The sequence below is a fragment of the Oculina patagonica genome, chromosome 2 (assembly GCF_052425735.1).
Source record: "Oculina patagonica isolate OP01 chromosome 2, crgOcupat, whole genome shotgun sequence".
NCBI classification, from domain to species: domain Eukaryota; kingdom Metazoa; phylum Cnidaria; class Anthozoa; order Scleractinia; family Oculinidae; genus Oculina; species Oculina patagonica.
The window spans coordinates 34,655,808-34,674,603 of NC_135759.1; the positions used below are offsets into that span (position 1 = coordinate 34,655,808).

General features: G+C 40.6%; 2 protein-coding genes across 2 annotated transcripts in view; one reads left to right on the top strand and one right to left on the bottom strand.

Moving 5' to 3' along the window:
* Positions 1 to 18,796, top strand: part of LOC144644373 (phospholipase D1-like) — a 44,685-nt gene that overhangs the window by 19,048 nt on the left and 6,841 nt on the right. The window contains exons 6-19 of the mRNA XM_078503846.1: positions 8,659 to 8,697; positions 9,458 to 9,571; positions 9,725 to 9,763; positions 11,212 to 11,322; positions 11,843 to 11,926; positions 12,462 to 12,543; positions 12,859 to 12,969; positions 14,250 to 14,349; positions 15,280 to 15,371; positions 15,630 to 15,831; positions 16,399 to 16,517; positions 17,119 to 17,232; positions 17,834 to 17,941; positions 18,618 to 18,706. Of these exons, the coding sequence (XP_078359972.1) occupies positions 8,659 to 8,697; positions 9,458 to 9,571; positions 9,725 to 9,763; positions 11,212 to 11,322; positions 11,843 to 11,926; positions 12,462 to 12,543; positions 12,859 to 12,969; positions 14,250 to 14,349; positions 15,280 to 15,371; positions 15,630 to 15,831; positions 16,399 to 16,517; positions 17,119 to 17,232; positions 17,834 to 17,941; positions 18,618 to 18,706 (1,404 nt within the window). The remainder of the gene's footprint in view (positions 1 to 8,658; positions 8,698 to 9,457; positions 9,572 to 9,724; positions 9,764 to 11,211; positions 11,323 to 11,842; positions 11,927 to 12,461; positions 12,544 to 12,858; positions 12,970 to 14,249; positions 14,350 to 15,279; positions 15,372 to 15,629; positions 15,832 to 16,398; positions 16,518 to 17,118; positions 17,233 to 17,833; positions 17,942 to 18,617; positions 18,707 to 18,796) is intronic.
* Positions 984 to 5,328, bottom strand: LOC144644372 (uncharacterized). The gene is made up of 3 exons (XM_078503845.1): positions 5,277 to 5,328; positions 5,018 to 5,091; positions 984 to 4,752 (listed from the first exon to the last, which is right to left on the bottom strand). Exons 2-3 carry the CDS (start codon positions 5,044 to 5,046, stop codon positions 990 to 992), a joined length of 3,792 nt encoding a protein of 1,263 aa, XP_078359971.1. The 5' UTR covers positions 5,047 to 5,091; positions 5,277 to 5,328; the 3' UTR covers positions 984 to 989.

Below are 18,796 nucleotides of genomic sequence, written 5' to 3' on the forward strand. Positions count from 1 at the left end.
TGGACACCAGGGTGTTGGACAGTTGGGTACTGATGTAAGCCAGCTGCTCCAGCAACTGACGAATGGTTCGGAATTGTTCTTCCACACTCATGATGTGCACTCGACGATGACTTTCGTAAAATGAAAAACGTTTCGGTGTGCACGCGCTTTTATACATTTTTGGGATGCACACACTCACTCAAACCAGGGGACGCATGTTATACAATCAACAAGTACTTTTATTCATAAACATCTCAAAACATCAAACTCCTGATAGTTTAAAAAAATGTTCACAAGCTTCATGGTTATTTTAAAACAAAAGAATGCAACCTAGTCATTTCAAGTTCTCTTTTTTTTTGCGTGTTTTCTTAAATGTCCAAGGGGATGGTTGACACTCCATCCTCAAGTACTTCCCTTTTGGGGTAGAAATACGAGAATCCTGTTCGGTGTTGACTGTAAGTCAATACTTTGTTTCCTGCCACTCTGAATCCTCTGTTTTCACCGTCCTGACTCTCTCCTCCTTTTAGGACATCCAAATAGATATCCTTGGTGGGGTTGTTCAGTCGTTTCGAAATACCTTTACAGGAAGCTTTGTTGCCCTGTTCGCCCCAACAAGAGTATTTCTTCGAGTTAAGCCCCACGAAACCATCTCCGCTCCATTCTACTTTGAACAACCCAGGCGTGCGTCTATCGAAGGCGGCATGTTCAGGTGTATCTGAACGGGGAAACCAGTTGTTCTTGTCCCGCTCCCATTCTTCTCGAAGCTCGGGCTTGACCAGCTCACCAATGGAGTCTCCTGCCAGACTCATGTAGGCTGAATCGGTATCCATCTCCAAATATTCATAGTTTTCTCTGGCTAAGTACTTGTCGATACAACCATAATAAAACTCAAGCATCTTCAACTTGGCATAATTGTAAACAAAAAACCCGATCTGGATGGGTAGTTCCATCTTTAATCTCTTCTTGGCACTCTTGATCTCGTACACGCCTTCAGGCAGTTCTTCTAGATCTCAAAACAAGAAACTGTTAATGGCCCGACCAACTTTTCTCTCATCTTTTACATAGGCCACCTTCTGGTGTCGGGTCACATCCATAAGAAAGCGACCATACCCGGCATTGCCAACGGTTTTTGCTGTCTCCCCCAGAATCTTTTGATGGGGGTCTGCATCTGCTTCTCTGCGTGACTCACTCACAAAATCCCCGAAAGGGCCAAAACAGGCTTTGGGTGTCCACTGAATGGCTTGGTAGACGTGGGTGACCTTGAGGCCTTCTTCCAGGTAGAATTTCAGTAACGGGGTAGCCAGCAAGATTTTTTGTCCAAAGTAACTTCCAATGAGACTCCGCCTTGGTCTGGACATGATATCATGGTTTTCTGCAAACTGACGCATGTGGGGGCCGATGACGTCCCTTGTAATTTCGACGTTCTTGAAGATGGGCGTCATCTCCGAGAACTTGCCTTTCAGTTCTGTAGGTACATGAATATCCACCTCCACGGTTCCAAAGAAACTTCCATCTTCGACCGCTTGTATGATCTTCTCAGGGCTTTTCTTTTGCCAGCGCTGGGCTCTTCCTGGAAATTGCTGGTTGAGGTATTGGTTGATCTCTGAATGTTCTTTTTTCTTTTCTTTCCACTCACACTCCCACATAATCACAGCAGGGTGTCCAATGTGTTCTAGGTACGCAAGTTTCTCTTGGGTCTTCTTGTACCAGTACCCATAGGTCTCACCACGGGTGGGATGTGGGTCATCTGGTGGAAAACAGGTTGTACAACCATGCCAAAAGCAGCCCATGAATTCATAGGGAGTATTAGTAGATGGATCAAATCCATCCACAGGCAGCTGGCAATCCCCTAGCCGTTTCTCTGTATTGGTGAGTCGGGTTCGCAAGTTGACAATGTCACGGCTGACCCAGCTAAGCCACTCATCGGCTGCTCTCCACGGAAAAGTTGGTTCCAACTTGCACTCTTGAGAAGAATACTGCCAATGCGTGTACAGGCCCACAGGCATGGGTTGGCAGAGGGCCCAGAGGTAAAGCCCATTAGCATCGTAGCCCACGATCTTCTTGACAGGTTTTGCAGGGTTGCTGCGTATGTTTGTTACTTTTGCCTCAGCATAGCGCTTAAAAATAATCGAAGGTCCACCGACCATGTTATTGCGAAACAGCTGGTATAGTGGCTCACTGTGGAAGCTTGACAGGTGAACGCCTTGTTGTTTGAGGAAACCCATTTCAAACTGAAATGCTAGACCTGGAAGGCTGATGGCCTCTTTGACCATGTCAATCCCCTTCGTTTTCCAGAAATTGCTCATCTTTTCAAGCGCTTCTAGAAACGGACTGACATCGAGGTTGTTATACCATACCAGGAAGTCACGCATTGTCTCCATTCCTTCTTTCTGCCACGCTTCTTGACATTGAGCATACTCTTCTGCACTAATGGTGGTATTTCTCAGCCACGAAGAAAAAGCACTTTGTTCTGGTAATCGAGGATGGTCTAGTTTGTCCAAACTATCTAACCACTTGTAGGGGAAGTGACCCTTCTCTTGGGAACAGTCATACGCTTTCAGGAACCCTGCATAGGAAGAGCCAGCAGCCAAGAAGTTGCTTACGTCTAGAAACTTCAACTTCCCTGATTTGAGTGCTAGATAAGCTTGATTCTTCTTGATGGTGAATTGTATGCCTTGGTTTTGGACCAACGTCGGTATTAGTACCTCCTTAAGGACATTGATATCATACTTTCCAGAGTTGAATCCAATCACAGGCAATTCAGAAATATGTTCGTCAAGTTCTTCTAAGAGTTTCTGAGCCTTGGTCTTTTTCTTTTTGTGTCCGGGATGTCGTGCAAGATAAGGCTCCTGTTCTTTACCCACTTTGGCAGTCTTAAGGTCAAGTTCTTGATTGATGCGTCGGTAAAACGAGTGATCTTCTTGACCGATTTCTTCTTCATCATCATCGATAAAACTCTTATCCTCTTCTGTTTCTTCATCAGTCTCTTCATCACTATCATCATCATCATCAAACCCAACATGCTCACCAGCCTCCAGCTTGCGCACAGGAATGTTTGCTTGCAAAGGGTGGGTCATCAAATGAGGGTCAACAGGAGCAGGATCGGGTCTCAGGTTCACTGCAATGGTATCTTTGAGCTCTTGATACCTCTCCAATTCCAGCTGGAAGGCTGTCTCACCAATCTGATTTAGGTAGTCCACAAAGTCAGCAACTAGTTGTTGAGTGTGTTCTATTTCTTCTCCAGCTACCACAAAGCACTTGGGGGTTTCGTAGCCTGGAATATTGCTTGCTACACTCACACTAAGCAGTCGGTGCTCATTTGTCCATTCTAACTTCGGTCTCTTTGCAGGAAGCTCTGCTGTTTTCGGGAAGTAGACTTCTATGTCAAAGGTGGCACGGTATTTTGAGAATTTCAGCTCTTCATCCACAGTGATCCCCTCGTCTTCTATTTTATCAAAGATGGTGTGGGGTGAATGGTAAACACCACCAGGGTACATAAATCTGATTTTCGCTTCACAACTTTGCTCGTGGCGACGCAGTCGATGTGGCTTGGGAAACGTAGCCTCGCACTGCCTACAGACATAACAGTGGCTGTATTTTGCCATGTCTTTGATGTAGCTGAAGTGAGAGTTGAACAAATTGAGCTTGAGTGCGCCATGGGACTCTTTTTTTGTGAGCCTGGTGGTGGGGCGGTGCACCAGCTCCACCTTTCCATCTTTCCCCAGTGAATAGACAAATGTGTGTATGCCAAACAGTTTGTCAAGGCTGTGAAGCTCTGGTAATGTTACGCCGATAAATGTCTCTGGGTGGTCAAGAGTAGCCAAAAAACTGCTGGCGAGCTGCTTTGTTTTGCCTTCTAGGTTTCTCAAACCACAACCAAGATGCCGTGCCAGGCAGCGAAAGTAACATAGGTTGTCATCATAGAGTTGTCCAGTGCGCTTATCGTTTTCTAGTGCATCCAGCCCACGATTTTCTATTAACCACTTGGGGAGGCTGCCTCTTCCTCGGCCAATGGGACGTTCCACCATTGGATATACGTGAAAGGCTACATTAGTCAACAATGCTACACGCCACTTGGAATTGGGCTTTCTTTCTCGCACGTACTCCTGCCAGTCTTTTCCTTCCAGTTCCTCGAGCAGCCCTTCTAAATCTGTTTCGTTGGCAACTACCTTTGGTTCGTCAAACAAGAATCCGTTCTGTGATGGGTAGTAGTAACGCACTTCCTCTCTTTCAGATTCAGCTTCTTTAAACAGAATAAAACCAAACGCTATGTTGATCTTGAAAGCAGTGGTTTGCTGTGCAAAAATGTCTCGAGGAATGGCAGCAATATCACTGTCTCTTTCAAGGCGGATTGTGTACACCTTTGAAAACTGACCTCCCCGTTGCCTTGACCGGATTTGGTGCCAATTGTTTATATAGCATTGACGATAGTTCTCACACAAGTCAGATAATAAATGGGGTGGACACTCTCTCGGGTCTTTTTCTAGTGCGTCTGGTGGCCTCGGCAGCTGTGGCTCTGGACGAGGTGGTGACGGTTTTGGGCTTTTCTTCTTTTCATGCACCTTTCCAACATGGCGGTTGAGGTTGTCCCGTCTGTTAAATGCTCTTTTGCATTTAGAACATTGAAATGCTTTTTTTTGTCCGTGAACGGATTTCACATGTCTTTTAAGGCTTCGCTGAGTTTTGAATGTTTTGTCACAATATTTGCAAGATTCCATCTGCGTGTTTGGTTTAAAATGAGGTGCTGTCCCATGTACACCTCCTTTTATACACCTAGAAAAATGGTTTGATTGACAGGTGGTCAGTTCGTTTTCTGATTGGTTCACGGTTTGACAGATTTTGATTGACAGTTGGCCAGGTCGTTTTCTGATTGACTCGTGGTTGTTTGATTGATTGGCACTAGATTGAAAGACAGTTTATTAACTCATGTGCAAGCAGGGAGGGAGGAACGTAGTCGGCCCCTAAACCATAAAATGACTACGACCTTGTCGATCAGTAATCGACTACTTGCACAGACAATGACTTTAAATTTGCTCACCCCGTTGATTGATCCTTTCCAAATCTCATTCACCAGTCAAATTAAGATCTATTTCTTCCATGTTTCAACGTAGCCTAAAAAATGACACATTGATATGTCAAAATCAAAGATGGCGAACGAAAATCAAATTGACTTAATTCAAAGGTAGTTTTTTCTTGTCTTCGCCCTTCTTGTTCTTCAATCAAAGATGGCGAACGATAAAAAAAGATCTTCACCCTGAAATCAACCACAAAAAAAAAAAAAATCCAATTCAATTTACCTTGTCCAGAATTCTCCTTCTCCTTTTTTCTTCTGAGAAATTCACTCTGCCTTCTGCCACTGAACTGATAACGAATCCAGTTTCCCCTGCTTTATATACCCGGATGGCGTGTGCATGACGTCAATAAGACGCTAAATAAGGACAAACACTCCGCCGACTGCGTCAAAATAACACGTGTAAGATGCCAAATATGGACAACAACTATGCCGACTGCGGCACGGCTGACCGGATTTTCCCGGTCAGCCGGATTTAACCGGTTTAACCCCGTGGAGGGTCGCGCGTGTTTTTTTTTTCTCGGAATTCTCGTTAGGCCTCGCGCGTTTTTCTAGGAATCCATTCTCGGAAAAGTACAGTGAAACGGACAGAGTTTTTCTTGTCGAATTGCAGCTCTTTTCAAGAAGGATGTAAGCTTTAAGGTGAGCTAATGTCTCCAGACTTTACTGTACAAAACGGAGAGCGTTTGATAAATTGTATTTACCGCTTAAAAAAAAAAAAAATAAATTTGGTTACGCGATGAGGAGAAGTTTAGTGTTCTATGTTTGTTCCTGCGGCCATCATTAACCGAGGATAGTAAAGAAGAAGGTTTTAGACCCGATAATTCCGTTCAGTCCAGTATTTTTAGGGTCAAGAAAACATGAAACCGAATTTAACAAATGAACAACTCGTCTTTATCGACTGAATTATTTTTTTTTTTTTGCGAAATTACTCGCGCAGTTGTCGTTGTTTTTCATAAACAACCGCTTCAAACGCCTTTCATCTTTTCTTTTCGCGGTCGCAGAATCGGAGGAACGTTCATCTATAATTCAGTAAAAAGTTAAAACCTAGCCACTAGAAGTGGAAGCTTAAACGTTTTTTTAAAACCCTAAACAAATGTGTCAACGGCTCTGTTGTGATTCTACGGTTCGGAAAGAATTAAATATAATTTTAGCGTGCGGTACATTTGGCCGTTGTTCAAATGCATTTTACTCGAAGAAAAATAATTTTTTGCGGCCCTTAAATCAAAAGGGACGTCCAACCATGAATGATATTATTTCAGTGAAACTCAAAGCAAGTCATTGGGCCGAATTTTTCACATGTTTTAGACAAAACAAAGGTGTCAACGACTTCGTTGTGATTTTTATCGTTCGCGAAAAATAGAATTTAGCGTGCGGTTCATTTGTCGTTCAAAGGCGTGTTTCTCAGCGAAAAATTTTTTGCGGCCCTAAAATCAAAGGGAACATCCAACTATGAATTAAACCAGTTTAGTGAAAATTAACGCTAGCCTTTAAACTAAAGATTTCACATTTAAGACTGCTAACAATGTTCCGAGACGGAAAATATACTTTAGAATGTAGAGAATTGTTGTCGTTTGTTGAGCGGTTCGTCTCGATTGAATCGATTTGGCTTTTTTCCTTCACTCTCGATCAGTTCTTCCATGGAGCAGTTTGTTATGTCACACATCTTGAAAGTCGTATTAAAGAAAATCTTTAAATGCACTGGATCGTGTTTTTCTCTTGCTAGCACATCTGTGTAAAGCTATTTTCAAGTCAACCGTTTTCTCAGAATCGCCAACCAAAATTCCTAGGAAAGTTAACAACGCAGTGCCTTATCATTTTTCTCTATTCACATGACATGAACTGTGCATCTCATTTTCGTTTTTGGCTCCTCCTTATCACCTCACGTTCACTTTGGAACCTACCAAGGGTTTGTATGGGGCGGCCATTTTGAATTAATTAAAACCGGGGTATGTGCACCTCATTTTCGTTTATTGACTCCTCTTTAGCACCTCACGCTCACTTCTCAAATTTTACAAGGGTTTGTATGGGGCGGCCATTTTGAATTAATTAAAACCGGGGTATGTGCACCTCATTTTCGTTTTTTGGTACCTCCTTAGCACCTCACGTTCACTTCTCACATTTTACAAGGGTTTGTATGGGCGGCCATTTTGAATAAATTAAAACCGGGGTATGTGCACCTCATTTCGTTATTGACTCCTCTAGCACCTCAGTTCACTTCTCACATTTTACAAAGGTTTGTATGGGCGGCCATTTTGAATAAATTAAAACCGGGGTATGTGCACCTCATTTTCGTTTTTGGACTCCTCCTTAGCACCTCACGTTCATTTCCCAAATTTTACAAGGGTTTGTATGGGGCGGCCATTTTGAATTAATTAAAAACGGGCTAATTTTGGAACATTATATACTACTGTGGACACCTGACTAAGCAAAAACTTTAAAAAAAACTTAAACCTATCATTGTACAACTATTACAATTAATAATTTAAAGTTAAAATAAGTTAAAAAAAGAAGCTATTTACATAATAAAAACGGGTAAAAAAAAAGTAAATCTATTTATGTGATAAAAAAGAAACGACGATCGGTCCGGCTGCACTTTTCTGTTTATTTTAGCCAACCCGAGAACTCCTTTTGCTGGCTATAGCTAACATGTGTATACACAATTTGTGTATTATTTGGCTACTTCCAAGTTGAAGTTGAAGTTGAATTAATCCATGTCTTACGATCGATATGTTAACAAGTTTATGAAAGCTCCGTGGACATTACGCATGAAAACTTAAATTTTTGAAAGAAAGGCAAGAGCTCCAGTTGCCCTACACACCCATATAGGTAACAAAATTTAAAATTATTGTAGTTCAAAAGGCTTTATTGCTAAGCTCAAGTAAATGTCACACTAGCGAGAACTCGATCTTGTAAACACGAACTCGATCTTGTAAACACTCGCCAATTTAGGCCGCCTTGTCACCGACAACTGAAATTATAGTTTTTCTTTATTAGCGCATTAAGGACTTTTTTCACTGTGTTTTTTCTTACATTTAAAAAAAAGATAAAAAAGAAAAAAAGATTTTAATGTTAATTAACAATAATTCTGAACTTGAATATTCTGTATGTTAAATGTATCTACAAGATAAGTATGGGTGCACTCAAATCAACCCTCCAAGTTAAGACCATTTTAGTCGCCATAGCGACTAAAATTTAAGAACTGGCAACTAAATTTGAACCAAGGTCGCCAGCCAGGCGACTTTAATTGAAAAGAATGATTGAAAGCATCAGCTTAATTTGGTGACTAAAATTTTTCACTGGCAACCAAAACTTGAGTAGTTGGTGGCTAAATGGCCACGAAGGAAAAAAATAAACTTGGAGGGTTGCAAATGATGTTTTTTTAATCTCTTACCCACCAATCGCAACTACAATGAAAATATTAAAATCATTCTATATCCTAGCAAGCTGTCTAGTAGTTAACTGTTTTCGAGGAACTGAGAATTCTTACAACAGTATTCAGTAGGAGTCAAACCCTTGGCCAATTGCATATATCTCTACAGCCGTGAGTGCCGGTTATCATAATTTCAAAACTGGTGAATTAATGCATAAAAACATCTTCTCTACAGGTGGCTCTTGGTGAAAGATAGTTTTATTGCTTATGTCAGGTAAGGCAGCCGAAGGCGTTGAAAACCAGGAAAACTGATAGGACTTGTCTTAAAGAGGCAAACAGCAGTTATATGTTACAACTTAGCATTATTGTACAGCTCAGTATTAGCCCACTCTTTGAGCCATAATTCTGTATCTTATTCCCAAGGATAAGCACTGTACCCGGGGGGGGGGGGGTACCCAACAAAGTTTTGTACGGGGAGGCTCTGCCCTGAGCTCTTACCCCTTATACCCTTTTATATACCATTTTGCCAGAAATTGTACCCCTTTCGTATACCTTTTCATGAAAAAAGGTACCCCTTTCATATACCTGAAAAGTCATGGCATAGACTTAAAACACAACGTTTTCTTTTCATTTTCAAGTAGCGCTTCATAAACTGAAATTATTCAGCCATAAACTGCATCTGTTCGAAATATTTTTATAAAAAGGCCCTTTCAAAAACCTAAATGACAGATTTCCATACCCTTTCGTATACCTAAACTTGTGAAATCTCTACCCTTTTATATACTCGAAGCCTGAAAAAGGTACCCCTTTCGGGTGTAGCCTCCCCGTATAGGCCATTATAGGGAGTAAACCCACCCCCAGGCACTGTACTGAGAGAATATAGAGGCGGCCCTTGGTTTGTACAAAAACAACCAAGGTCTGATATCCTCTCATTATGGGCTTGAGCAAGCTAGGTTTATGAGAGATTTATTGACAATTCAATAATTGAAAGGAATCTGTAGAGACATTCTGATTGGCTGGTTTTTCGTTACTAGCCCCAAGGATAAACATGTCAGAGGTGTTGTGTTGATGGACAAAGAATTCACCTTCAAGCATGGAAGAAAACAAACAGGGGTGAGGCATGGCTTGCTGATCCGTAGCCAGGCAAGGTGAGATGTGATTTAATCCTGGGGGGGGGGGGGGAACTTGGACAACGTTGCCGCAATAATTTTGTTTATGTTTGGGAAAGCCTCTTTCTTTTTGAATATTTTTAAATATGACAGTCAAAGTCACTGAGGCTGCACTTTCTGTTCTTTTTGTAGGGAACTACTATTATCATGCTGGACTGAAAGAAAAGCAAGGTTACACCAAGAAACTTATTTTTGAAATTAATGAAATGATCCTTGCAGTGTGTAAGCATATTGTCATTAAAGATGTGAATATTGTTCATTGTGGTGTGAGATAGGTAATGAACATTTATTCGTCTCACAATAGAATCGCTTTGAGATGTTGATCGCGACATTTCGACTGCAATACTGGTAGTCTTCATCAGGCGATGAGGTTGATTGTTTACACATCACTATTTATGCACGTTGGTCCGCTGTGATTGGTGCATTTCAATCCTCATTATTATTCCAACTAACAGATGATGTTCCCTCAGGGGTCTGCTTTGTAGTTGAACGGCTGTTATGCTTTCTGATCGTAGGTATCCATGCTTCGGGAATTTCAATTCCACTATCTCTATTGATGTTATTAGAATGAAGTCTTATTTGGATAGCCTCTTTGACCCTGCCGGTGTATTGGTGAGGGTCACGATCGATATTTAAACTTGACTTGATTCCATAAAGGAATATGCCCTGTTTCGTTTGCGTGCTCTGAAACTGCGGAAGTTTGTGTATGAGCAAGCCTTAAGTATTGACAATAAATGTTTCTTTTCTTGAGAGATAACTGATGGTTTTGTTATGAGGTGTTTGGCTCAGTCAATTCTATCGTGAGACAAACGAATAAACGTTCATTACCTGTAAGCATATTTTAAGCCTGAAAAAAAAAATTCAAGCTCACAACAAGACTCAAAACCCATAACCTTCACAATACTGGCGCGATGCTCTGGAGAGCCTTTGAATCACAGAGGTAATGGTTTGAAATCCTGTTGTAGCCTTGAATTTTTTTTTCAGGCAAAAAATGCAATGGCTTAAAAAATAATAATTGCTTACACACTTCATAATCATAATCCGCAGTTCATTTAATGTCTTTCATATAATCATTTTATCAAACTTATTTTTAAGTTTGTTCTTTGAAGTATGTTCCATTGTTGGAGTGTGGATGTTTTAACCGTTTCTGTCAACATGCACTAGAAAATAGACATTCCTGGGTTTTTCACAACAATTTTTATAACTCAAGGAACAGGGTCATAGCTGATTAATTCCATAAAATCAAGTAATAAACTAAATTATAAAATATTGCCAATGGTTTGAGCCCAAGTATTGATATTGTCAGTAGTCCATCTTGTGTAATTTTCTGGTGAGGGTAGTCCCATCTGTAAGAAAAAAAACTGTAACAGTTGTTAGTGATTAACTTTCAAGTAAAAAGTTGTTTGTCAGTCAAAGATGCTAAGTTCGCCCTGCGTGAAGCTGATTGGTCAGTTTTGTCATCATGAATGTTAAGAAAAAGAGTTTTTAAACAGTTGTTCTGTGTATTTTAAGTCAAATTTGGTTAGTCCCAAGGAGACTTCAGCCATGACATTGGCAGTATACACTAGCCAAATTCGACGTCTATATTAAGTATTACATTTTTAATATAATTTTAACAGTGAATGGATGAAAGCAATTGTTCAAGTTATGGCGACGACAGGTGCTGACTGGGTAAAAGAACATCCTCACAATTCATATGCCCCTGTCAGAGAAAACTCCTATGCTCAGTGGTGAGTCATGTTATTATTTAATTTGTAACATTATCATTATCAATTAACCACGCATGCAAACTTGATTAGGAAGGACTTGCCCTTTTATATTCACAAAACCTTCTCAAAGGGGCGTTAAGGGTACAAAGCTTAATTGCTCTTTAGTCTGCTATATCCCTCCAAAAGTGTACTTAGGTGTAAGGTACAAGGTGCAAGGTCTCATGAACTGTTCAGAGGTTAATTTTTTTCTTTGCAAAGTCTTTTTATTACATTTGGCAGTTAATGAATAGATACATCAATGTAAACAGATGGCCTTTATTGATGAGTTTACATCGCGAACTTGAAGACACATCAGCTTTTAACCACCATGGAACTCAACTATAATATTTCATCACAGCCACTTTTTGGGTCATCACTCCAAGCTTCTCGTTGTTGATCGTTGTGTGACCATCCCTATAACAGTTGTAGAGCCAAAGAGACTTCATGGTTAGTCACTCCAAACGGAGACAACTGCAAATCAGCAAACTGTTTTCCTTTCCAGGTTTGTAGATGGAGAGTCATACTTTGATGGCGTGGCTGACGCTTTGGAATCAGCTGAAGAAGAAATCCTCATAACTGGATGGTGGTAAGTTTGCTTGTCACGATACCCATCCGTGGGGTGGGGTCTTCTTTGTTCTAACAATATTGCGTGACGCCCATGCAATACGACCATGCTTCGTTGTAAAGTTAGCCCAGTCAATCTCGTTCCCAGAGCCTATGTTCCCCTTGACCAGCGGTCTGGTAACTCAGCGACTCTGAACGAATCTAGTTTGATTGTACGCGTGCGCCGGAGATTGTGGTGAAACGTTAAACGAACAAGTTTTCAACAGCCAATCAGATTCAGACGCCTTTTGACTGCTTTTCAGAATTGCCCAGAGGTCCCAATTCCTGGCGCAGATCAGAAGGATCGCGGCCTCTGGTAACGAGGTTGTAACCCAGTTCAATGTGCTCTTACCATGATAGGAATGACGAGAGAAGGATAAAAGCGGACTGAATCAGTTTTACTCTCCCTATCACCATTTTCTGAATTTTAGTTTAACGTTTGGATTTATTCCCGATGTATATATTCAAGTTGTTTTTTTGATATAATTTTCATGTAATAATACTTTTCTCTTCATCAGGGTCAGTCCAGAGCTGTATCTTCGCCGACCAATCACTGCTGGCCATGAGTGGAGGCTGGACAATATCCTAAAGAGAAAAGCGGTACTTCTGTTTTTGTTTCTGTATTTTCAAATCCATCCCCTTTGAACAATTACTTGCAGCCTAATCACTGGCTTCCAAAGTTTAAAAGAAGACTGCTTAGTGATACTTGTGTTTTGATCAAAAAGGTTAATAAATTAAAGCTGTTTTCTTACTGTTTCAACTTACAGCGACTCCTGCTAGCTTCATTTTCAGCACTATTACAAATCAGCGGCTATTCTCCAAAATGAAACCAGATCTCAATTTCAACAATTTTCCCGGCGTTACGTCTGCCGAGTTTCTTTCTATGCTTAAAATTCAAGTTTTGATGTTTTTTAGGAGAGTGGAGTGAAAGTTTATATTCTGATTTACAAAGAAGTGGAGCTGGCTCTGACTTTGAACAGTGCGTACACTAAAGCCAGACTGATGAGTTTACACCCGAATATAAAGGTAGAGTTCTGAGATGAAAGATGGCAATTTTAATATCATTTCATATCGATTTTGAGAGCAAAAAAAGTAAATGGTTAATCCAGCCGTTAATCTAACTCGTGTCTAGCACTGCTGTACTTATAAGGACAGTGCATATAAACGAACAAATAATCAGACATTACAAATAGAACAGAACTACTTGGGAAAGCAGTTGAACACGGGACTATTAACAACAAATCCAGCTAGTGGCAGAATGAAGGATGTTTCCAGGAACCACCAGACCTCAAATCTCCGGTCGTTACTAAAATACTCTTTCACGCCGTATTCTCCATGATCATATAGCTTCGGTTGGGGGGGGGGGGGGGGGGGGGCTACTTGAATTGCCCTGTTGAAAAGGTAACAAACAAGAAGTAAACTGTTAAACCCAGATTTAATAGCAAGCTGAGATGATGGTCCTATACCCAATTGGATGTATGTGTGGACCTTTATTTAAGGTGATTCCACGGTATTGCATTGCGTATCCTTTCTGCGCATAAGTTTTCGCGAAATTTAGCGCGCGCACACAAAACACTACAAGATTCCCTTCAGGCTAAGCTCGGTAAGGAAATAAATGGTCATTTTCTCTTAACCGAGCACGGTGACCCACATTTTTTAATGCATTAATTTAAATGTCATACTGTTGTCTACAATATATCGCGATTTAAAAAAAAAAATTAAAATTCTACATTGAGATATTTTAATTTTAATGCCGTAAAAAAACACGTTTTTAGGTAGTGCCGTTGGCGTGCGCACGAAGCAAAATCTTAAATTTCTTTCATTATCTTAATTCCTGTACAATAAGAATAGCTTTTAATATAAGATCAAAGTCTGTTTTGTTGAACTAGACTTATTCTTTAATGCAAAAATGTTTTTTTTCTGGAAACAATAGCGATCCCCATTTGGATTCGTAGGGTTCCTAATATATATCTTGCGGGTCGTATATTTGCTCTAATGCCCATCCATTTTACACAAAAACTAGCGCGGTGACCCCCATTTTTTTATTTCATTTTTTTAATGCTCATAACATAATTGTAACCTGGACCAAGTTTCAGAAAATTTTTAATACTCCTTCTATTTCAGTGGAATCACCTTAAGAGCATGCTATTCTACTCAACAGCAATATAGATCTAAAAGTGTTGATTTTAATTTGAAAAGAATCACTCAGTGAACTTTCTTTATGTATTTTAAAGCTGTTGGAAATCGTTACTTTCTGAATTGTGCTGCAAAACTTCACCGGTTATCTGAATTGTTGTTTTCTTCAGGTTTTGCGCCACCCAGACCACCTCCCTGGGGCGGGTGTTATATACTGGGCGCATCATGAAAAGATGGTGGTTGTGGACCAGAAGGTGGCTTTTATTGGAGGTAAATAAATATAGATATTTTTTAGAGCAGTTTTCAATTAAGTATCGTAAAACCAAAACCGAAGTAATTATTCCGGCCAATCACAAAACACACAGACAATCCTTTGAACCAATTAAAACTCAAAGCAAATACATGTAGCTGTCACGAAGCGCGGGAAAACGTGCGCGAGCGAGTCACGGTTGGTTTTGGTTTTAGTTTTGATTAGCTGAGAAAGTTGCGCGAGATTTTAAAGCCAATCACTAAGCGTAGTAATGCAAAACCAAAGCAAACGCAGTTTACTTTCGACACTCAAGTGAAAACCACTCTATTTATAAAATCGGCCCTTGGTCTAAATTGCACGAGTCCGTATAGAAAGGACAAGGTCTGACAGTCGCCCAGTACGATTCCAATTCGACCTGGCTTGATAATAGGAGATTTTTTTCACGATTTTATTATTGGCTGTCATAGTCGTGTAATAAATACCCGTGACGTTCGTATGGCATAGTTATTTCAATGAAAATTCTTTGAAATTCTGTCTTAGCAGTTAGTTATCAGATTGTAACGAATCTTTACATCACTTGATTGTCGTGGATATAATTCTTCGATATATTTATTTACCTTCTAAAGGACTTTTTTTTATTTGTAAATATTGACGACCTTCAGATTGGACTACGAGTACGAGTTTTCAAACCAAATTTGTGTGCCTCGTTTAATCACTTATCGCACCAATCTTATATATAACGTTTATTTATATGTTTGTTGTCGGCAACGGGAAAGAGTTATAGTTCGATAGGTACACTTGTCTCAAAATTCCAAACTTGTACTCGTACTGGATCTCGTACTCGTAGTCAAATCTGAATGTCACCTTCACCTTCACCTTTACATGTTTCTTTCGTGACTAGTGTCACACAACGCCTTATTATTTCCACTAATGCTGGGTTGTATTGTTAGGTCTTGATCTTTGTTTTGGTCGCTGGGACAACTCTTTTCATCGTCTGACTGACTTTGGATCCGCTGTTCGGCCTCCGGCCATAAACAAAACGGTAACTCTACTCTAACTTTAGTAGCATCATTTCAATAAATTTCGTGATAACAAAAGGTGATTGTTTACCCTGGGTGACAGAGGGTTTTTTTTTTCTTTGTTTGTGTAGCGATGACGCTATTTGTGAGCGTCGAAGCCGCGGTCGTGGCACGGCTTGGCCGCTCACAAATAGCGGCTTCACCGCAAAAAAGCAAAAAAAAAAAACCTTTCGGCCCCCAGAGTAGTGATTGATGTGTGACTTTGCTCATTTTTTAAACAGGAGCAAGAGATCAGGAAAATTGGTGCAATGTTTGTAGAGGGTCCAGTGGAGGGACTGAGCTTTCCGATTTGTCCAGACTTAAAGGACGGTGTGACTGTTGAGATAGAACCCGGGACATCAGGAGGAAGTAAAATGTGGCTGGGAAAAGACTACTCCAATCCAATCACAAAGGATTTCTTTGACATTCACAAACCTTATGAAGGTACTTTGGACGGTTTGTCAATGGCTTTCGGTGTTTTCTGAGTTTGGTGATTTGGTGATTTGGTGATTTTGTGTCCGCGACAAATGTTGCTCGTGCAGGCAAACAAGGAAACATTTGTGTCCGCAACATTGTGTCCTCGTTTGCCACCACCTTACGGATCACATGCAGGTTGTTTTGACCAATTAGAGCACAGATGTTGTCTTCTCTGCCAATCAGATGCAAAATTGAAACTTAAATGATATCTGGCCAATCACAACAAATGCAAATATACACAATGAACCAATCGTGGTTCCAAAGCTTCACGTTGAAAACTCGTTTTGAACGTAGAAAAGCTTTTAGCTGTTGGCAAACGCAACCAAAGCAAAAAGGTAGTTACTTTTGACTACCATTATACACCCGCTATAGCTTAGGCGCTATGGTTTAAATTCAAGGGGGAAGGGGGGGGGGGCACACCTCCGCATTATATAGAACATAAACATCTATCTGCGTAAATTACTACTTGAATTCTGCACAATGTATAATTTAGCCACCTTGCGCTCTCGTTGTCTGTGTTTCTGTTTTGTTCAGATTCCGTCGACAGAGGTTCTGTTCCTCGAATGCCGTGGCATGATGTTGGTATGCGAGTGTTCGGCGCAGCGGCAAGGGACGTGGCCAGGCATTTCATTCTCAGATGGAATGCTACCAAGGTAAATATTATACGGGAAATAAAAGTTAGAATTAGCAAATTAACTGTTGGTGAAGACGAATTAAAGAAAAAACTAATATACACACACATAGGCTAAGAAACTCGGGATGCAGTCTTGCCCAGTCTTGGAATTACTCTTGAAATTTAAGACTGTGCTGAAAAAGTAACTCATACATTTAATCTTGTTAAGTCCTCAAACAGGCAGGAAAGCTTATAGAGTCGCAATGTCTAAATATTACTGGCCAATGCACTGAGGAAACTAGCATAGTCTAGCCAAACCAGAAAGATTTATATACATTTCCGGGCGGAGCTGATGATGCACGTCGATCTGTTCGATCATCATAGAGTGAAAAAATCACTTGCTGTGTTCTCAATAGAAATGATCCGAGATTGCTTTTGCTGTCAGACTAAGGTGACTAGAAATACGAGAGATGTTGGTTGTTGTTGAAACGTTGGTCAACGTTGCTTCGCTGGCAGTGCAAGACGACAGTCTTGTAGCATTTCCATGCAGTGTCCTGCAACTTTTAAGAAAGTCCAATTTACTCACTCGGTGTCAATGTCAGTTTGTTTCGTGACTCTTAATGTACTGTTTTCTTTTGCAGCTTGAAAAAGTTAAAATGTTTCCAGAAATACCTTTCCTGCTTCCGAAGTCCTACGCAAAACTAACAAACGAGAGGCCAGCGGCATCCGGCAGCGCTAACATGGTGGATTGCCAGGTTTGAAACAACATTTCGCGTCGCATGATTTGCAAACAAAAGTTACTGAAACAGTTCTCAGTAAGTTTACTCGACTACATCTATGAAAACAAGGAATGAGGCTTGTGAATGTCTTCTGAGGAAAGGGGGGGGGGGGGAGGGGGGTGCCTCGCTGCTTTTGGAAAGAACCTAGACTGCAAAACGGTCGTATCTTTTGCGAACACGCTCGGTTTTCGAACGAGAGCGGGGGGTCTGGAGCCAGTTTAAACTGGGAGTGAGACTGGGAGTCTCGCGAGACGATCGGCGCCTCGCGCCTTTGATAAACGCTTTTCCCAACGACTTTAGAGAAAAAAACGCTGTTTTGCAGTCTATTAAAAACCCTTATCCCTATTTCAGACCAAAACAATGTGAAATGTCAGTTGCACCCTCATTCAGACCTAAGTGTTCTTGACGATCGGCAATCAGCTTTTTGGTTGCTTCCTTCCTGTCATTTAATATTCTTCTTTTCCAACCACACTCATACTAAAACAACTGAACCACCAAGAAAACAGGTAACCAGTGAAATAACTTATTTCTACTAAAGAATTTAATCTTCTAACTAAACTGGCTTATTGGCCATTAGATTCTCCGTTCCTTGTGTTCGTGGTCAGGCGGTGTCCCCCCAGAGAGCTCCATCCACGAGGCCTACATAAAGGCAATCGAAGAATCTAAACACTTCATTTATATCGAGGTAAGTAAGTGTTGGAAAAAAATTAGACGCACAGCATCTGACATGTGTGGCCATTATTATAGTGGAATGTGACATCGTTTTGAGAACCGTAGGCAGTTGGACAGTACAACTATCATTCAAGTGACATCACCAACCAAACACCTCACTAGCCTACGTTAAAACAACACAAAACCGCCAGCTACGTAGGCTAACACCTCACGGAAAACTGATTAACGGTAACCTGGTATTAAAAGTTAAGTATGTATTGTTGTTCCTCTTTGTTTAAGAGTGTCTCACATCTTGAGCTTGGGACACCTGTGGTTAAAGGCGTTTTTTACAGTTCATTATTAGCTTAAAAAATAGTTTCGGGCGCTTATTAATCTTATTTGGCTTTTTTATGGACTTTTATTTGAGGGTGACCTCTCTCCGGCGAAACTTTTCACCGGAAGAATCGTTATAAAACTGCATTCGAAGTTTGTCCATATTCTGGATTAGTTTAATCATGTTTTGCATTATCAATTAAGCCCTGATCATTTGGTTAGTGATGTGTGATTACTGAAATGGTTAATATAATTTTTATGTATGCCAGTTATAAACAGTTTCAGCTTGGAATCAGTTTAATTTATGAAGTTTGCCTTAAACCAAGTTTTGTTGAATGATGTTGAAACTTATCAAATCTTGTCTCATTTGTTTGTAGAACCAGTTTTTCATCACTTCCCTGTTTATCGACAATGTCAAGAACGAGATTGGTCAGAACCTACTTTGGCGAATCGAGAGAGCGCACAGGTTTGCAAGTCCTTTTTCATGACTTTTTCTCCTTTTTTCTCTCTTTAAGTGGTCTATTGTTTGCAAGCTGTTTATAGTTAAACCACAACA